Here is a 20,599-nt window from a genome sequence, read left to right on the forward strand (position 1 = left end):
GCAGTTGAGTTGTTCCAATTCCTGCTCGTTTGTATCATAAAATTACACTTCACAACTACTGCTCTGTCAGCTAGACATGATTTTATAACTTGCCACTCAAGAGGAGAGTGCAACATTTTAAATGTATACTTATCAATTTGTACAAATGTTTTTGAGGATGGTGCTCACATCCACTTCAGTAATGTTACAGGCTTCTCAAAAGTAGGAAATGCTTAAACACAATAATATTGAAAAAACACAATGTTCTTGTACTATCGCCGAATGGTTGCAGAGAAGGTAAATCTACAGCATAAGGAACTGTGTAACTCAGAATATATTATATAGTCAGTAGATGAAAAGAAAGTTGTGCTGCAATGTTTCTGGAGTTTATAAAACACTATTTCCAATACATTACTTATATAAAAGCTGGAAAACAGTGCCATTTCATGGACAAGTAGGAGAATGGGTACAGACATATGCAAGTACCTGCAAGCAGTATTTGTTAATACAGAATACATTCCAATCAGAAACCAAACCCTTTAACTATGCTGTGTTGTATGGTTTGATAATAGGGCAACTGCCATTAAGTAAATGATATTGGTGCTGAGAGAGACAATAAAATTTTGCATGCTGATGACATGAAGATACTGAATGAAGAAACAATTGCTGAAACACTTGAGCTTAAAGTACTTTTTCTGCAAACTTCACAGTACAATGGCACATAGGAAATGACTTGCCAATAAACCTGAGAAATGGTTATGTATATAATGTTTAGAAAAAAAGATGAGTGTGAGCTTCTGGATTTGGAGGTAGAAGAAACAAGGATGGAAGTAGTGGAAGTGGAAATCTCTATATTTGTAGATAATACTGTGATTATTGAAATGAAACAGCATACTAATAATGCCTGTTAAAAAACTAAACGCTACAGTATTCATTATTAAGCAGCAAGTGTAGTATGCAGACAGACAAACATCTTCTGTGCACAGCATACCACAGAAACTTTGAACAATATGTGAATTAAGGAGTAACAATATGGAGAAACTCACACATTGAACATTTGAACAATATATGAATTAAGGAGTATCAATATGGAGAAACTCACACATCGAACATTTAGAAAACGTGAAAGCATCTCAGAGAGTGGGGGCAGGGGTTTGCAGACCTAGATACTCAGATGTTTAGAACATGTAAGGAACTTTCTGGTGAAAAGTTTGTCTGTGGAAAAATAATGTTGCAGTGTTCATGGTTAGTTGAGATACTAAACCTGTAAATTATGTTCTATTTAATTATTACTGTTGACACAGGTAAATTCCGTGTGTGCAGTGTAATCTTACAGAATCCAATTAAATATAATTTTATTAATGATCTTTAGATTATGTCTGTCCAGGTGCAAATGTATAAATGAAAATTTTATTTTCTCAGATGCATTTTACTTTAATTTCTTTGAGGCATCTTCATGGAAGGAATATGCATTTATTCAGTTGCTAATAGAGAAACAAAACCTAAAAATCATTCATGTATAATTCCCCTGAGATACACAGACCAACAACATTGAAATTGTTAAAATCTTTCAACTTAAGCATTTGCTGCCTGACTCCAAATAGTTTCTTCACTTAATTTTTTTGCATACTAGGTAGTACATCATTCCTTCACCAGACCTTCAGAATTTTTTTTCATTTAAAATATAAGCATTGGTTCAAATTGCTTAGTGAGATCTGTTCATGTATGCACACTGTAATTATTTGTTTGTCCCTTCTTGTTCAAAAAAGTCAATACTTAGAATTTCAATAAACAATTCGTGTTATAAATATAGGTTTTAACCATTTTCATTTCTTGTCTAATACATGTGCAACACATTTCTCCAATTTTAAAACTTTTTTTCTCATTCAATTTCTCACTGATTACATCCCAAAAAGCTATAAAAACTATATTCACAATGGTTATTTATCACTTCTAAATTTGTAGGAAATAATGAATGGAACCATGCAAATGATACAGAACATTATCGACTCCAACATCATCTTGTACAGGTTCTAGTTACTGGTAGGGTCTGTTTGGAACTTTGGTCTACCCACCACATCTTTGTTGCCACCTGTCTATCTTCTCCTTTCTTCTGAAAGCTTTCTTCCTCTCCTTTTAGCCACTTGTCCCTTGGTGTTTCCATTGAACCCTTGCCTTCCATCTTCATGTTGTGCATTTTCATAGGCATCCTCTTCCAACTGATTCTCTTCACATGCCCATACCATTTTAATCTTATTTCCATAGTATTGTCTTGCAGTGGTTCTAATACCGTCTCCCTAACAATGCCAGTCTCATCTTTTTCATTTCTGTTACAACTATCCACAAGCTTTAAACTTCATTTCATTTCCACTTACTTTTTCGCCTTGCCTTCATAGCCCGGGTTTTTGCAACCCTCGCCTTCTTACTTTTATGGAGGACGTTTTTGTTCTGTATCATCCTCTCAGTCTCCTCATACAAATATCAGACTGAATTACATGTCCACGTATATCTTTGTTATACCTCCCCAGATACTTGAACTTTCCACTGATTTCAGCACTCCTCACCCATTGTCATTTTTAAAGTCTGTCATTCCCCTTTCCCTCCTTCTCTTCCCCCTATTACATTACAGTTCACGTTATATTTTTTCACAGCTTCTTTCCTAATGTTCCATTGCTCCTTATTTCTCCCAAAAACCATCAAATATCAGCAAATAACCATTTTTCTGTCTTCTATCATTTTGATATGTATCATTATATCTTCCATCATCGCTATTAAAAGTAACTGAAGTAACTGAGATAATGTTTTAGAGAGTTTTTCTGCTTCGTTCATTCCATTCTGCCTTGTCTTGGTCTCTATCAGCATACACTTCCTCATACAGTTATTTTATCTTCAGTACACACCGCTACTCTACCCCTTTACCTTTCAGTACCTTGCAAATTTTGCTTCTGGATACAGTCTCATATGCTTTCTCTAAATCCAGGAAGACCAATGGTAGATCTCTCCCGTACTCACAACATTTTTTCCTGTTTCTGTCTCTCTTTAAATACAAGATGCATCATAGAACTTTGTGGCTTTCTCTGTGCTATTTTTCCACTGTTTTCTGTATTTGTCTATCCAGGATCCTTTATAAATATCTGCAAAGTGACACACAAAGGTAATTCCCCAAAAGTTTTTGAAAACCTTTTGGATTCCCTTCTTGAAGACAGGTGCAGTTATAGCCTCCTTCCAGTTTTCTGAAATTCGTAGCAACTTCCATGCAGATCTCATAACTCAATACTACTACCATAGCTTCATTTTTTCTGCTGCTCTGGTCCTTTCCATACTTAGTTGTCTATCCATGACCCTTTCCTAATTCCAAGTGCTTACGTGTCTCATCCACTTCTATCCACATGTGATCTTTCTTCCATTTTCAGTGTAGCAATCATCTCCACTATAGCTGTTATCTTCCTCTGCTACTCTGGATATAGGAAATTATCAGCATGTGTCCTCCACAACTCTTTGACCCCTCCCATCTTTATCATCTATTTTTACATTCTCTGCCATACCTCTTCTCATTCTGTATTATTTCCTTTACTATCATATACCTTTAAAAACGTTTTTTGATGTTGTAGTCTTGATTCCAAAAGCTGTTTAGATGCAGCTTTCCATGCTGTTCAGTTCTGTACAAGCCTCTTCATCTGTATGTAACTACTGTAGTCAAACCTTGCTCTCCATGTATAATTTAGTGTTATGTCTGTCCACCATAAGATTTTCCACATTCACATGGAATGTGGTAGAGCCAGGTGTACTAGATCTGAGCTTATCTTTCATGCTACCCAGGAGGTTCTTTATTTTTGCAGATGATTGAAATATGTGCTTGCACTCTCATATTCTCTTTCATTGTCTCCTCCTTCTTCGCTCCTGTCATTGCATATTTGTGCTTGCCAGTGCCTTCTAAATTAATTTATTCATTTTTGTAGCTGTTGGAAACAAAAGTCTTGTTTAGATGGTCCAGTTCCATCAATATTCTATCCTCTGTACCATTTATCATTTGCGTTTCATTTCAGACACTAAAGACAAATATTTTCAGAAAAGACTTCCTAACATTTAAATTTATATAGAATGTTAACACCTTTACTGCTTTTAGTCTCACTTTTCCTAATCAAGTTTGCTCAGAATTGCCTGATTGGCTAGAAACATGTCTCACTCTCTCTTCAACTACTATCTCCCTTTCATATCTGTCAGCTCCTATAACTACACTCTGGTTTCCATACAAGTTGTAGATAACCTTTCACTCACTGTATTTTATGCCTGCTTCCATCAGGACTTCAAAGAGTATATTCAAATGAATACTTAACATTGTCATAGCTTTCTCTAAATCTACTTAAGTTCTCTCTCTCTCTCTCTCTCTCTCTGTGTGTGTGTGTGTGTGTGTGTGTGTGTGTGTGTGTTGCTGAAAACAATGTTTCTGAATACAGTTTAATATTCAAGTTTGTTGTCACTTCACTGTCGAAAAAAGACATTAACTATATGTATATATTGTTTATATATAAAAACAAAGATGAGGTGACTTACCGAACAAAAGCGCTGGCAGGTCGATAGACACACAAACAAACACAAACATACACACAAAATTCAAGCTTTCGCAACAAACTGTTGCCTCATCAGGAAAGAGGGAAGGAGAGGGGAAGACGAAAGGAAGTGGGTTTTAAGGGAGAGGGTAAGGAGTCATTCCAATCCCGGGAGCGGAAAGACTTACCTTAGGGGGAAAAAAGGACAGGTATACACTCGCACACACGCACATATCCATCCACACATACAGACACAAGCAGACATATTTAAAGACAAAGAGTTTGGGCAGAGATGTCAGTCGAGGCAGAAGTGTAGAGGCAAAGAAGTTGTTGAAAGACAGGTGAGGTATGAGTGGCGGCAACTTGAAATTAGCGGAGATTGAGGCCTGGCGGATGACGAGAAGAGAGGATATACTGAAGGGCAAGTTCCCATCTCCGGAGTTCGGATAGGTTGGTGTTGGTGGGAAGTATCCAGATAACCCGGACGGTGTAACACTGTGCCAAGATGTGCTGGCTGTGCACCAAGGCATGTTTAGCCACAGGGTGATCCTCATTACCAACAAACACTGTCTGCCTGTGTCCATTCATGCGAATGGACAGTTTGTTGCTGGTCATTCCCACATAGAATGCATCACAGTGTAGGCAGGTCAGTTGGTAAATCACGTGGGTGCTTTCACACGTGGCTCTGCCTCTGATCGTGTACACCTTCCGGGTTACAGCACTGGAGTAGGTGGTGGTGGGAGGGTGCATGGGACAGGTTTTGCATCGGGGGCGGTTACAAGGATAGGAGCCAGAGGGTAGGGAAGGTGGTTTGGGGATTTCATAGGGATGAACTAACAGGTTACGAAGGTTAGGTGGACGGCGGAAAGACACTCTTGGCGGAGTGGGGAGGATTTCATGAAGGATGGATCTCATTTCAGGGCAGGATTTGAGGAAATCGTATCCCTGCTGGAGAGCCACATTCAGAGTCTGGTCCAGTCCCGGAAAGTATCCTGTCACAAGTGGGGCACTTTTGTGGTTCTTCTGTGGGGGATTCTGGGTTTGAGGGGACGAGGAAGTGGCTCTGGTTATTTGCTTCTGTACCAGATCGGGAGGGTAGTTGCGGGATGCGAAAGCTGTTTTCAGGTTGTTGGTGTAATGATTCAGGGATTCCGGACTGGAGCAGATTCGTTTGCCACGAAGACCTAGGCTGTAGGGAAGGGACCGTTTGATGTGGAATGGGTGGCAGCTGTCATAATGGAGGTACTGTTGCTTGTTGGTGGGTTTGATGTGGACGGACGTGTGAAGTTGGCCATTGGACAGGTGGAGGTCAACGTCAAGGAAAGTGGCATGGGATTTGGAGTAGGACCAGGTGAAACTGATGGAACCAAAGGAGTTGAGGTTGGAGAGGAAATTCTGGAGTTTTTCTTCACTGTGAGTCCAGATCATGAAGATGTCATCAATAAATCTGTACCAAACTTTGGGTTGGCAGACTTGGGTAACCAAGAAGGCTTCCTCTAAGCGACCCATGAATAGGTTGGCATACGAGGGGGCCATCCTGGTGCCCATGGCTGTTCCCTTTAATTGTTGGTATGTCTGGCCCTCAAAAGTGAAGAAGTTGTGGGTCAGGATGAAGCTGGCTAAGGTGATGAGGAAAGAGGTTTTAGGTAGGGTGGCAGGTGATCGGCGTGAAAGGAAATGCTCCATCGCAGCGAGGCCCTGGACGTGCGGAATATTTGTGTATAAGGACGTGGCATCAATGGTTACAAGGACGGTTTCCGGGGGTAACAGATTGGGTAAGGATTCCAGGCGTTCAAGGAAGTGGTTGGTGTCCTTGATGAAGGATGGGAGACTGCATGTAATGGGTTGAAGGTGTTGATCTACGAAGGCAGAGATACGTTCTGTGGGGGCTTGGTAACCAGCTACAATGGGGCGGCCGGGATGATTGGGTTTGTGGATTTTAGGAAGAAGGTAGAAGGTAGGGGTGCGGGGTGTCGGTGGGGTCAGGAGGTTGATGGAGTCAGGTGAAAGGTTTTGCAGGGGGCCTAAGGTTCTGAGGATTCCTTGAAGCTCCGCCTGGACATCGGGAATGGGGTTACCTTGGCAAACTTTGTATGTGGTGTTGTCTGAAAGCTGACGCAGTCCCTCAGCCACAAACTCCCGACGATCAAGTACCACGGTCGTGGAACCCTTGTCCGCCGGAAGAATGACGATGGATCGGTCAGCCTTCAGATCACGGATAGCCTGGGCTTCAGCAGTGGTGAAGTTGGGTGTAGGATTAAGGTTTTTTAAGAAGGATTGAGATGCAAGGCTGGAAGTCAGAAATTCCTGGAAGCTTTGGAGAGGGTGATTCTGAGGAAGAGGAGGTGGGTCCCGCTGTGACGGAGGACGGAACTGTTCCAGGCAGGGTTCAATTTGGATGGTGTCTTGAGGAGTCGGATCATTAGGAGTAGGATTAGGATCATTTTTCTTCGTGGCAAAGTGATACTTCCAGCAGAGAGTACGAGTGTAGGACAGTAAGTCTTTGACGAGGGCTGTTTGGTTGAATCTGGGAGTGGGGCTGAAGGTGAGGCCTTTGGATAGGACAGAGGTTTCGGATTGGGAGAGAGGTTTGGAGGAAAGGTTAACTACTGAATTAGGGTGTTGTGGTTCCAGATTGTGTTGATCGGAATTTTGAGGTTTTGGGGGGAGTGGAGCTGGAAGTGGGAGATTGAGTAGATGGGAGAGACTGGGTTTGTGTGCAATGAGAGAAGGTTGAGGTTTGCTGGAAAGGTTGTGAAGGGTGAGTGAGTTGCCTTTCTGGAGGTGGGAAACCAGGAGATTGGATAGTTTTTTGAGGTGGAGGGTGGCATGCTGTTCTAATTTACGGTTGGCCTGTAGGAGGATGCTCTGAACAGCCGGTGTGGATGTGGGAGAGGAAAGATTAAGGACTTTTATTAAGGATAGGAGTTGACGGGTGTGTTCATTGGCTGAGTTGATGTGTAGGTGAAGGATTAGGTGGGTGAGGGCAATGGATTGTTCAGTTTGGAACTGGTATAGGGACTGATGGAAGGAAGGGTTGCAGCCAGAGATGGGAACTTTGAGTGTGAGGCCTTTGGGGGTAATGCCAAATGTCAGACAAGCCTGAGAAAATAAAATATGCGAGCGTAATCTGGCTAGGGCGAAGGCATGTTTGCGGAGGGAATGTAAATAAAACTTAATGGGGTCATTGTGGGGGTGTTGTGAGGGTGACATGGTATTAGAAGGTATGAGGTGAAATGAAAATGAAAATAAAAATATATGGGGAGAGATAAAGGTGAACCGGAAAGAAACTGGAGATCTGGAATGAAAAAAGGCGAAAAGGTGTTGGTTACAGGTGGGCTATGTTGGACTTGGGTTGGTAGACAACGATGTGCATAAAGGTTAGGTGGTTGTGTTGCCGCCAAAACACGTTAAAGGACGGAGAAATTCGGGAAAATTTCGAAAAAACTGCGTGTAGTATATTAAAAGGAGTGGTATTGTGGTGGCAGATTATGAAAATGAGGCTAACAATTGTTTGACGAAGAAATAATGGCGTTAAAACCCGTGGGAAGCGGCTAAAGATGATCAGTGATGTGGGAAAAACGGAAATGGAAATATAGCGAAAGTTATTAGAACTGGCCGAAATGGTTGTTTAAAAGGTGAAAGGAGCTGTTTGTGAACTAGAAACGGTGGATATTATAGCGGCGGTAGTGCTGAAAGCGGCAAAAAGAAAAAAAAAAAATATTTTTTTTTTTTTTTTTTTTTTTTTTTTATTTTTTTTTTTTTTTTTTTTTGCCGCTTTCAGCACTACCGCCGCTATAATATCCACCGTTTCTAGTTCACAAACAGCTCCTTTCACCTTTTAAACAACCATTTCGGCCAGTTCTAATAACTTTCGCTATATTTCCATTTCCGTTTTTCCCACATCACTGATCATTTTTAGCCGCTTCCCACGGGTTTTAACGCCATTATTTCTTCGTCAAACAATTGTTAGCCTCATTTTCATAATCTGCCACCACAATACCACTCCTTTTAATATACTACACGCAGTTTTTTCGAAATTTTCCCGAATTTCTCCGTCCTTTAACGTGTTTTGGCGGCAACACAACCACCTAACCTTTATGCACATCGTTGTCTACCAACCCAAGTCCAACATAGCCCACCTGTAACCAACACCTTTTCGCCTTTTTTCATTCCAGATCTCCAGTTTCTTTCCGGTTCACCTTTATCTCTCCCCATATATTTTTATTTTCATTTTCATTTCGCCTCATACCTTCTAATACCATGTCACCCTCACAACACCCCCACAATGACCCCATTAAGTTTTATTTACATTCCCTCCGCAAACATGCCTTCGCCCTAGCCAGATTACGCTCGCATATTTTATTTTCTCAGGCTTGTCTGACATTTGGCATTACCCCCAAAGGCCTCACACTCAAAGTTCCCATCTCTGGCTGCAACCCTTCCTTCCATCAGTCCCTATACCAGTTCCAAACTGAACAATCCATTGCCCTCACCCACCTAATCCTTCACCTACACATCAACTCAGCCAATGAACACACCCGTCAACTCCTATCCTTAATAAAAGTCCTTAATCTTTCCTCTCCCACATCCACACCGGCTGTTCAGAGCATCCTCCTACAGGCCAACCGTAAATTAGAACAGCATGCCACCCTCCACCTCAAAAAACTATCCAATCTCCTGGTTTCCCACCTCCGGAAAGGCAACTCACTCACCCTTCACAACCTTTCCAGCAAACCTCAACCTTCTCTCATTGCACACAAACCCAGTCTCTCCCATCTACTCAATCTCCCACTTCCAGCTCCACTCCCCCCAAAACCTCAAAATTCTGATCAACACAATCTGGAACCACAACACCCTAATTCAGTAGTTAACCTTTCCTCCAAACCTCTCTCCCAATCCGAAACCTCTGTCCTATCCAAAGGCCTCACCTTCAGCCCCACTCCCAGATTCAACCAAACAGTCCTCGTCAAAGACTTACTGTCCTACACTCGTACTCTCTGCTGGAAGTATCACTTTGCCACGAAGAAAAATGATCCTAATCCTACTCCTAATGATCCGACTCCTCAAGACACCATCCAAATTGAACCCTGCCTGGAACAGTTCCGTCCTCCGTCACAGCGGGACCCACTTCCTCTTCCTCAGAATCACCCTCTCCAAAGCTTCCAGGAATTTCTGACTTCCAGCCTTGCATCTCAATCCTTCTTAAAAAACCTTAATCCTACACCCAACTTCACCACTGCTGAAGCCCAGGCTATCCGTGATCTGAAGGCTGACCGATCCATCGTCATTCTTCCGGCGGACAAGGGTTCCACGACCGTGGTACTTGATCGTCGGGAGTTTGTGGCTGAGGGACTGCGTCAGCTTTCAGACAACACCACATACAAAGTTTGCCAAGGTAACCCCATTCCCGATGTCCAGGCGGAGCTTCAAGGAATCCTCAGAACCTTAGGCCCCCTGCAAAACCTTTCACCTGACTCCATCAACCTCCTGACCCCACCGACACCCCGCACCCCTACCTTCTACCTTCTTCCTAAAATCCACAAACCCAATCATCCCGGCCGCCCCATTGTAGCTGGTTACCAAGCCCCCACAGAACGTATCTCTGCCTTCGTAGATCAACACCTTCAACCCATTACATGCAGTCTCCCATCCTTCATCAAGGACACCAACCACTTCCTTGAACGCCTGGAATCCTTACCCAATCTGTTACCCCCGGAAACCGTCCTTGTAACCATTGATGCCACGTCCTTATACACAAATATTCCGCACGTCCAGGGCCTCGCTGCGATGGAGCATTTCCTTTCACGCCGATCACCTGCCACCCTACCTAAAACCTCTTTCCTCATCACCTTAGCCAGCTTCATCCTGACCCACAACTTCTTCACTTTTGAGGGCCAGACATACCAACAATTAAAGGGAACAGCCATGGGCACCAGGATGGCCCCCTCGTATGCCAACCTATTCATGGGTCGCTTAGAGGAAGCCTTCTTGGTTACCCAAGTCTGCCAACCCAAAGTTTGGTACAGATTTATTGATGACATCTTCATGATCTGGACTCACAGTGAAGAAAAACTCCAGAATTTCCTCTCCAACCTCAACTCCTTTGGTTCCATCAGTTTCACCTGGTCCTACTCCAAATCCCATGCCACTTTCCTTGACGTTGACCTCCACCTGTCCAATGGCCAACTTCACACGTCCGTCCACATCAAACCCACCAACAAGCAACAGTACCTCCATTATGACAGCTGCCACCCATTCCACATCAAACGGTCCCTTCCCTACAGCCTAGGTCTTCGTGGCAAACGAATCTGCTCCAGTCCGGAATCCCTGAATCATTACACCAACAACCTGAAAACAGCTTTCGCATCCCGCAACTACCCTCCCGATCTGGTACAGAAGCAAATAACCAGAGCCACTTCCTCGTCCCCTCAAACCCAGAATCCCCCACAGAAGAACCACAAAAGTGCCCCACTTGTGACAGGATACTTTCCGGGACTGGACCAGACTCTGAATGTGGCTCTCCAGCAGGGATACGATTTCCTCAAATCCTGCCCTGAAATGAGATCCATCCTTCATGAAATCCTCCCCACTCCGCCAAGAGTGTCTTTCCGCCGTCCACCTAACCTTCGTAACCTGTTAGTTCATCCCTATGAAATCCCCAAACCACCTTCCCTACCCTCTGGCTCCTATCCTTGTAACCGCCCCCGATGCAAAACCTGTCCCATGCACCCTCCCACCACCACCTACTCCAGTGCTGTAACCCGGAAGGTGTACACGATCAGAGGCAGAGCCACGTGTGAAAGCACCCACGTGATTTACCAACTGACCTGCCTACACTGTGATGCATTCTATGTGGGAATGACCAGCAACAAACTGTCCATTCGCATGAATGGACACAGGCAGACAGTGTTTGTTGGTAATGAGGATCACCCTGTGGCTAAACATGCCTTGGTGCACAGCCAGCACATCTTGGCACAGTGTTACACCGTCCGGGTTATCTGGATACTTCCCACCAACACCAACCTATCCGAACTCCGGAGATGGGAACTTGCCCTTCAGTATATCCTCTCTTCTCGTCATCCGCCAGGCCTCAATCTCCGCTAATTTCAAGTTGCCGCCACTCATACCTCACCTGTCTTTCAACAACTTCTTTGCCTCTACACTTCTGCCTCGACTGACATCTCTGCCCAAACTCTTTGTCTTTAAATATGTCTGCTTGTGTCTGTATGTGTGGATGGATATGTGCGTGTGTGCGAGTGTATACCTGTCCTTTTTTCCCCCTAAGGTAAGTCTTTCCGCTCCCGGGATTGGAATGACTCCTTACCCTCTCCCTTAAAACCCACTTCCTTTCGTCTTCCCCTCTCCTTCCCTCTTTCCTGATGAGGCAACAGTTTGTTGCGAAAGCTTGAATTTTGTGTGTATGTTTGTGTTTGTTTGTGTGTCTATCGACCTGCCAGCGCTTTTGTTCGGTAAGTCACCTCATCTTTGTTTTTATATATAATTTTTCCTACGTGGAATGTTTCCTTCCATTATATTGTATATATTGTTTGTTTTACATCACAGGTGATTTTCCGGTTGCCTTCCTTACCAGAGACAGACAGCATAAAAGAAGCCCCAATATACACTGTAAGTGATTTTCAGTGACTTTATGTCTTATTTCAATGTTTCAGTGTTAAATACTGTCATATCATTGTGTCTTTTACAGGCAGAAGCAAGTATTTTTCATGTTGCAATGGGTCGCAATGCAACAGCTTCAAGAGCAACTCTTACAATTGAGCAAGTGACTGCAATTTCTGGTTCAGACACCAAACAGTTGAGAGCAAAACCACCAATGCAAAAAATGGGGTAATATATTATGAAATAAATCTAGATATTGTAATCTTACCCTCCCACACATCACTATTAAAATTCTCTGACTATAAAAGTTTCGAAAGTTTCAAGAAGTGTAAGATATACAAAAGAGAAACTTTTTTTCTTACCTTGATTTTCTCTTCTTGTTGGCTCCAAGTCTTATTGTGTCTAGGGGCACATTCTTGAGGCTGTAACTTTTATAACATTGCGGGTTCTTGTTGAACTGAATAACTGATGAAGATTTGCCTGTTGCTATGAATATCTCTTTATTTTATCCCATTCCTTTAAATCACACAGACGTTACAGTTTTCACTTCCATCACACCCCAAATTACAATATTGCTGACACAATCAAAAAGACATCTGATTTCATCAGAGGTGTGACTACAACTACCAACATTCTGCGGCACTCGAAATATTCCAAAGAGTTCACAAAGAAAAGAGTTTACAAATTTTCTTGACAAAAGAAGAATCTTCACTAAGATACAACATTATTTTATATTAAGTTCAGAAATAAATTTAATAATTCACGTTAAATTGTGCAATTAATAATATAAATTTTAAATATGCCAGAGATTTCATAATTTCAAATACACTCCTGGAAATTGAAATAAGAACACCGTGAATTCATTGTCCCAGGAAGGGGAAACTTTATTGACACATTCCTGGGGTTAGATACATCACATGATCACACTGACAGAACCACAGGCACATAGACACAGGCAACAGAGCATGCACAATGTCGGCACTAGTACAGTGTATATCCACCTTTCGCAGCAATGCAGGCTGCTATTCTCCCATGGAGACGATCGTAGAGATGCTGGATGTAGTCCTGTGGAACGGCTTGCCATTCTATTTCCACCTGGCGCCTCAGTTGGACCAGCGTTCGTGCTGGACGTGCAGACCGCATGAGACGACGCTTCATCCAGTCCCAAACATGCTCAATGGGGGACAGATCCGGAGATCTTGCTGGCCAGGGTAGTTGACTTACACCTTCTAGAGCACGTTGGGTGGCACGGGATACATGCGGACATGCATTGTCCTGTTGGAACAGCAAGTTCCCTTGCCGGTCTAGGAATGGTAGAACGATGGGTTCGATGACGGTTTGGATGTACCGTGCACTATTCAGTGTCCCCTCGACGATCGCCAGTGGTGTACGGCCAGTGTTGGAGATCGCTCCCCACACCATGATGCCGGGTGTTGTCCCTGTGTGCCTCGGTCGTATGCAGTCCTGATTGTGGCGCTCACCTGCACGGCGCCAAACACGCATACGACCATCATTGGCACCAAGGCAGAAGCAACTCTCATCGCTGAAGACGACACGTCTCCATTCGTCCCTCCATTCACACCTGTCACGACACCACTGGAGGCGGGCTGCACGATGTTGGGGCGTGAGCGGAAGACGGCCTAACGGTGTGCGGGACCGTAGCCCAGCTTCATGGAGACGGTTGCGAATGGACCTCGCCGATACCCCAGGAGCAACAGTGTCCCTAATTTGCTGGGAAGTGGCGGTGCGGTCCCCTACGGCACTGCGTAGGATCCTACGGTCTTGGCGTGCATCCGTGCGTCGCTGCGGTCCGGTCCCAGGTCGACGGGCACGTGCACCTTCCGCCGACCACTGGCGACAACATCGATGTACTGTGGAGACCTCACGCCCCACGTGTTGAGCAATTCGGCGGTACGTCCACCCGGCCTCCCGCATGCCCACTATACGCCCTCGCTCAAAGTCCGTCAACTGCACATACGGTTCACGTCCACGCTGTCGCGGCATGCTACCAGTGTTAAAGACTGCAATGGAGCTTCGTATGCCACGGCAAACTGGCTGACACTGACGGCGGCGGTGCACAAATTCTGCGCAGCTAGCGCCATTCGACGGCCAACACCGCGGTTCCTGGTGTGTCCGCTGTGCCGTGCGTGTGATCATTGCTTGTACAGCCCTCTCGCAGTGTACGGAGCAAGTATGGTGGGTCTGACACACCGGTGTCAATGTGTTCTTTTTTCCATTTCCAGGAGTGTATTTTTAAAAGTTTGAATAATTTTGACTGTACGCACAGAGTACTAACAAATTAATTTCTTTGTACATATCTTTGGCTGAAACATAACACATCGTATACAAAATCATATGAAGTTCATTCATTTAGACAGCTGACATAAATGTTCTCCTATACAAGAATCGGTAATATACATGGTATCGCTTATTTCTATAAAAAAGGTAATGTTAGAGGAGTATGACCCATTACAATATCCCCCCCTCACAAAATTTGGAAACAGAATGTTTATAATTTTTTGTGACAGACTGTAAGGTTTGCCAGATGATGTAAAAAATGATTCTCAGGATAGCAGGTAGATGTATAGAAGTATCTGATACATAATATATTACAGAGAACACAAGAATAATATCTACTATACAAATCATAATCTATTCATATATCAGGATATGGCATTCAGATTTTCAGATTTGTGAAACATACTGTCACAAGAAAATACCACAAAATCAAAACTGCAACATTAAACGACTAAAATATAGAAATAATTATAGAGACAATGCAAATTACTAGAATTTATAAATTTTAAATTAAGATCTATACAATGAAACATTCGAAATCTTCAAACGAGAAGAGAAAAAATTTCAAAGCCTAAGTATACAACGAGTGAGCCGACTCGAAAAACTTAAAATGATGTGTACAGACCAGAAGAATATACTCATACATGAGTAGGAATCAATCAGCTATATAAACCAGAGTATTCAAGGATATGTTGAATCATGAAAGAACAAACTAATGGAAAATATTATTGCGTGGGTTTATGATATGGGAAGGCCCATGAATCCAAACCACACCGGATACAAACCAGCAAAAAAGATTCAACACAGCAAAATGAATAAAGTTCTTAATCATATCAATAAGTCCAATTATATGCAAAGAATAACTGTAAAAAGCATCTAGCCTCAATCAAATGTTGTACGATCTCCTTGGGTACACACACATTCACGATGACCAGGGATACCCAAAACAGAGCTAAGCATGAGTCTGTCGACAATTCAAGCTCCAATCAGATACAATATTGCAATATTCAGGATAAATTCAGGTAAACATAGTCATAAATTAGCTTTGAATGATGGCACAATCCAGTAGCTTGGGAACCAAAATCAGAGTAGTGTGAAAGCCGACATGTATATATCTTGTTATATTGTCCATACTAGTAAATGTTTTCCTCACTATTTACTAAATGTCTGTACAAATAACCGACATACATAAAGACCTAAAAGATTTGTTCACAATTTATTAGAAAAAATAAGAAAATTCACAAATATCAGTCACAACACAGATCCAGTTGACAGATGCTCGAGTACATTACCCAGCACCCATGATCTCTTGCAAGTTGACAGGTCCAGCAGGGTACATTCATACAGCAGTGTGGTGAGTGGATCCATCCACATGTCTCAGCTTCTTCCTAGAGTTATCATCACATGCTCCAATGGATAGGTAGCTTCCTGTCTAGCAATCACATCAAATCCTGAAATATTGTTTTGTGTACTAAATATGCTGTTCAGTACCTTCTTCACATCACATCAGATATGTTCTTAGAAACTTTCCTTTAAAGTCAATTATATGGGATTTATGTTAGGTGCAATTAAAAAGTGTCCACATATGAAACATTAATAATCAGAGTTAAATACAAGAAAAAATAAATGAACTAACAAGGTGATACATACAGACATGCTCAGATGCTATTCTTAATTTTTGCGGCACAAGTTATGAATACTGTACCATTTCAAAGTTGCAAAAAGGTCTACACATTTAGCCTCATGGCATATATGTATCCAATTCTAAAGCACAGATCTATTACAGAACATAATTATATAGTGTATCATAGATTTTAACTCAGTCAATAGATGAGATAGAACTTTAAAAATCACGTCATCTTACATACTAAATTTGAGACAAAAAAACACAATTATCTAGTCTTATGCATATGTAGATAGATTTAAACTCAGTCAATGGATAGGATAGAACTCTTAGAAACTACGTCGTCTTACATACTACATTCTTGGCAAACAAAACAAATCTACAAATATAGTGAATATTTTCTTTGAGACTGGGTATCATTATGCATTCATGTTCATATGTCTTGTCCTCTACACTAAACGTTAACAATACCTGAGGGTTTACATACTTTCTTTGCTTACCACTAGCTCCTTGTGTCTTTAAAAGTGCAGTGGAATTTCCACAAAATTCTTACTATACTGGATCTCATCTCTAAATTGTTCAGATATGTCACAAATTGGACTACTTATATCAAACAAACAGTTCCCTTCCCACTGAACAATCTTAATCTTAATGTAAGGACATTCAAAATCTGAATCATCTCCACTATTAGACATTTCATGTAAAAGATCATTTTCAATTTCATCAGATGCTACATCCCCACTGTTTTTGCGGGGTTTAATCAACTTTATTGGTATCATTGCATTACTTTGGTTACACATATTGCCAGGTAAAAATTGAATACACTGAATGGATTCCATAGCACAACTAGCATCACTTATTGCAGAAGGAACACAAAATATATTACTGTCCCTCCTACTTATATCTTCTTCCATTTATTCCACCAATTTGGATACAAATTTTGCCTAACCACAGCTAATGTAGTCCAGAATGCACATTTATTTATGTTATCATCAATTTTGTCCCAAATAAATTTCAAAATGTTTTCACCTTTATGCTCTAGGCTTACAGATAACTCGCCTTTACTGTTTAGATCATTACTCTGCATGATATTAATGAAAAACTGCTTCAACTGGACTGGTATTCCATAACTTTCACTTACATCATCACATACATCACTTACATTACCTGTATCCCCAAATAACTCTGAAACTTCGTTATTTTTAAACTGTACAAAAATCTGATACTCATCATCATCATCTTCATATTCTTCCAAAATTACTTCATCACCTACATCATTACCACAAGTCTCATCACCATCGAAGTCACACACCTCACCTACATTTATTTGCAATAACTTACCAGTCTCAGACTTACCAGCCTCAGTCATTCCACAGCTCTCATTCACATCTACATAAAAAATACCACCTAATTCAGATCTAATACAGTCATCACCTGTTTTGCAAACATCAGTAACACTTTTTTCTGACCAAGAGAGGAAATCATTAGTACACACTACATCAAAATTCCCACTACTCTCACATGCAGGTTTGTTATTAGTATCTACATTATTGCAATTCAACATAGTATTTCAAAACTTTTGATCAAAACATAAATGAGAAATCTGATATTCCTTCTGTTCAACTTCAGATACCTGTGCCACAGTATTAATACTGTTGTTATTGTCTAATTGTAAGTTTAAATTGGGGGTCCTGTACTTGTTGTGTTTCCTCGCCACAAAACTGTGGACCTTCATTGAGGTGGACCGTCATTTCCTGAATAGTTACCTCTATAAGTTTTAAACATGGCTGCTTAGACAGCGACTATTCACAAATTAAAGTTAAAGTAATTACAGACTCCTGCTGCTACCTGTGGCTTTCTATGTGTGAGCAACCCTTAGTGGCTCACCTTCCACGTATTCTTTTCCAAATCTTTGTGATTAAAGCTTCATCACTTGATATTTATCTTATACTTGACATGTAAGTGCTGTTTCTTTCTTGTACTGTTAGTCAGTACTTACACTTTTATATAAAAAAATTTCCTTAATTTTGTACTTATGTTATAGGCCAATTTGAATATTTAATTTCTGATGAATGTACTCATAAAAGTGTTGTCGAAACCAGGTCAAAAGACTTAAATTTTGTGAATGACGGCTATAATTGCTTTAACTTTAGTTACCTCTATGGTTGTTTTTTTCCTATTAAATTGACCATGGTTATCCCCATTGTTCCTATTCTGATGATGTTCAAAATTTCTGTTTCTATTACCATTTTGACCCTCATAGAAATTAACATTATCTCTGTTTCTGTAGTTATTACCATTGTGATCTCTATCATTACGATTGTAATGGTACATGCTGCTTTCTACTGCCATATCCAGCCAGTCAACATATCGTAAAAATTGTTCAAGGCAATTGTCAGGTCCATGTACTAAATCCCACTGCAACCTTTCTGGTAATCTCTTTTTTTAGAGCATCAATCAAAGTCATTTTGTCAAATGGTTTGCCAAGATGAGTTAATTTCTTAAGTTGATTCTTACAAAATTCTTTCAGTGTCCTGTTCCTATTCCTATAATTTGGACTATTCAGAAATTTTCCCTTGTTCAGCTTCTGACCAACATTTATTTAAAAACCTTTTACAAAACTTTGATATGTTTCCCACTGACTTACATTTAGATTTACCCATGACAGAGCTTGCCTTCAAGACATCTTTTAACAAATTTAATTTCTTGGTTATCACTCATGCCTGACACTAAACTATCTCGACAGTGGTGTAGAAAATCCACTAGATGTAAATTATCAGATGGAAAACTTTTCATTCGAATGTTGGACCATGTAAGGGAATGGGGGATAATATGGCCATACAGCAGCTTTGCTGACAATGGAAATGTCAGCTGTGGAAAAATGGATGGGATGTGAAAAGCACAAAGACAAGTCAATATATTTATAGACTCACCTCTCCCTGATAAATAGTAAACAGCTTTCAGCAGTTTCAGATGGTTTAAATTACTTGGTTACATAATTTCATATAATTATTGTACATGACTTTGCACTTAAGTAAATAATGTAGGGTATGCTTGTAATTGAGCCCTTGGATTATTGAAATATAATTGTCTGTCTCATATTTCATGCAAAGACGTTATTAAATGAAGGGAGAGGGTGAAACTGTGCCAAAACATGGAGTTATTCCTAATTATGTAAATCTGATAGCATGTCATAAATTAGCTCTGATTTTAATTTTCCGTGCTTAAGAATAAAATTATGTATTAAATGCAGAGTGAAAATAGTGTAATGCAGAATGGACATGAAAATAATTGTTTTGTGTTTGGATGAGTGTTCGTAGTTCCGTTGCATATAAAAATTATGTGGTGATGAATGTGTGTAAAATTATATAATGTATTTAGGTTTAAGTATTTAAATCTTATAAAAATTGTAAACGAATTGTGGCCATGTTTAGGAATTATTTTGATTAACGTAGTGTCACATGACCCGACTCAGCACTGGGAATATGAGTGAGAAAATGGGGTCTTTGTCCGTTGTCCATTGTGGTGGTAAGTTTGGAGCGGCCAAGTGCCGTGAGTGTAAGTGTGGATGCCAGTGTGTGCGAATAAACTGTGGAGGAGCAACATGAAAGTGTGTAGGTGTGAGACAGTAAACCATGTGTACGAATTGCAGCGAATATTATTTATCCAGATCGGATTTATTTGTGAACTTTAATATGCATGGCCACAAAGCTAGAAGTGTTTTTTATTTAAATAAATAACTTTCAATCTGAACTTGTATAGTGTACCTCATTTTGCGCAAGGTTGTGGTATAGACTATTGTATATTCAATTCACTGTTGTTCAAAGACTAGCCAATATATGAGTCAGTATTAGGGGCGCAAATGCAACCGTTCACTACCAAACCCCCTTTGCAGATGAGCCATGTGAAAAATAGGTAGTGAATGAGCCCGAGTACAGTTGCAACCATGCAATGTCATTATTTAAATACAGATTTTTGTGAATTCAATTTTCCTGAACTACTGAAATTTCTCGGTCCAAAACATCTACATTAGTTAGCATACTGTTTTCTACATTTAAATTTTTTTGCTCTAAATTCCTAAAGTTGTGTTCCATTCTTTCAGCTACAGCTTTCTGTCCAACTCTGACTTCACCAACAATCTTCGTTCGTTGTGCAGATTGGGCCATGAACTCATTTTCCAAAACAGTAATACATACTTTAATCCCTCTGACAACCCATTTTTTAGCTGTGAAACCTGATTGCTTTGTTGGTTTACTTGATATTGTACCCTGGATATTTTGTCATTGTTTTCAGTTTTCAGTTCATTTAATTGTCCTTGAAGTGAAGTAAGTCTTTTAGTTAACTGATCATTAACTGTACAAAATTTGCAATGCTATGTTTTTATTTCTGTCAGTTAATCATTAACTGCACAAAATTTGCTATTGTTGTCCATCTTCATTTCCCCTAATTTTACTAAAATCTGCTGCAAAATATTGGTTTTCACTGTTTCTTTGCTGACTACACTTTCACTTGCTTCAAGTATGTCTAG

The 20,599-nt window shown here is 40.9% G+C and overlaps 1 protein-coding gene across 1 annotated transcript in view; it reads left to right on the top strand.

The window, feature by feature from the left end:
• The window catches only part of LOC124619340 (protein unc-80 homolog), a 905,779-nt gene that overhangs the window by 189,720 nt on the left and 695,460 nt on the right, over window positions 1-20,599 (top strand). Inside the window, exons 10-11 of the mRNA XM_047145658.1 lie at window positions 12,096-12,158; window positions 12,238-12,377. Of these exons, the coding sequence (XP_047001614.1) occupies window positions 12,096-12,158; window positions 12,238-12,377 (203 nt within the window). The remainder of the gene's footprint in view (window positions 1-12,095; window positions 12,159-12,237; window positions 12,378-20,599) is intronic.

The sequence above is a fragment of the Schistocerca americana genome, chromosome 6 (genome assembly GCF_021461395.2).
Source record: "Schistocerca americana isolate TAMUIC-IGC-003095 chromosome 6, iqSchAmer2.1, whole genome shotgun sequence".
Classification (NCBI taxonomy): domain Eukaryota; kingdom Metazoa; phylum Arthropoda; class Insecta; order Orthoptera; family Acrididae; genus Schistocerca; species Schistocerca americana.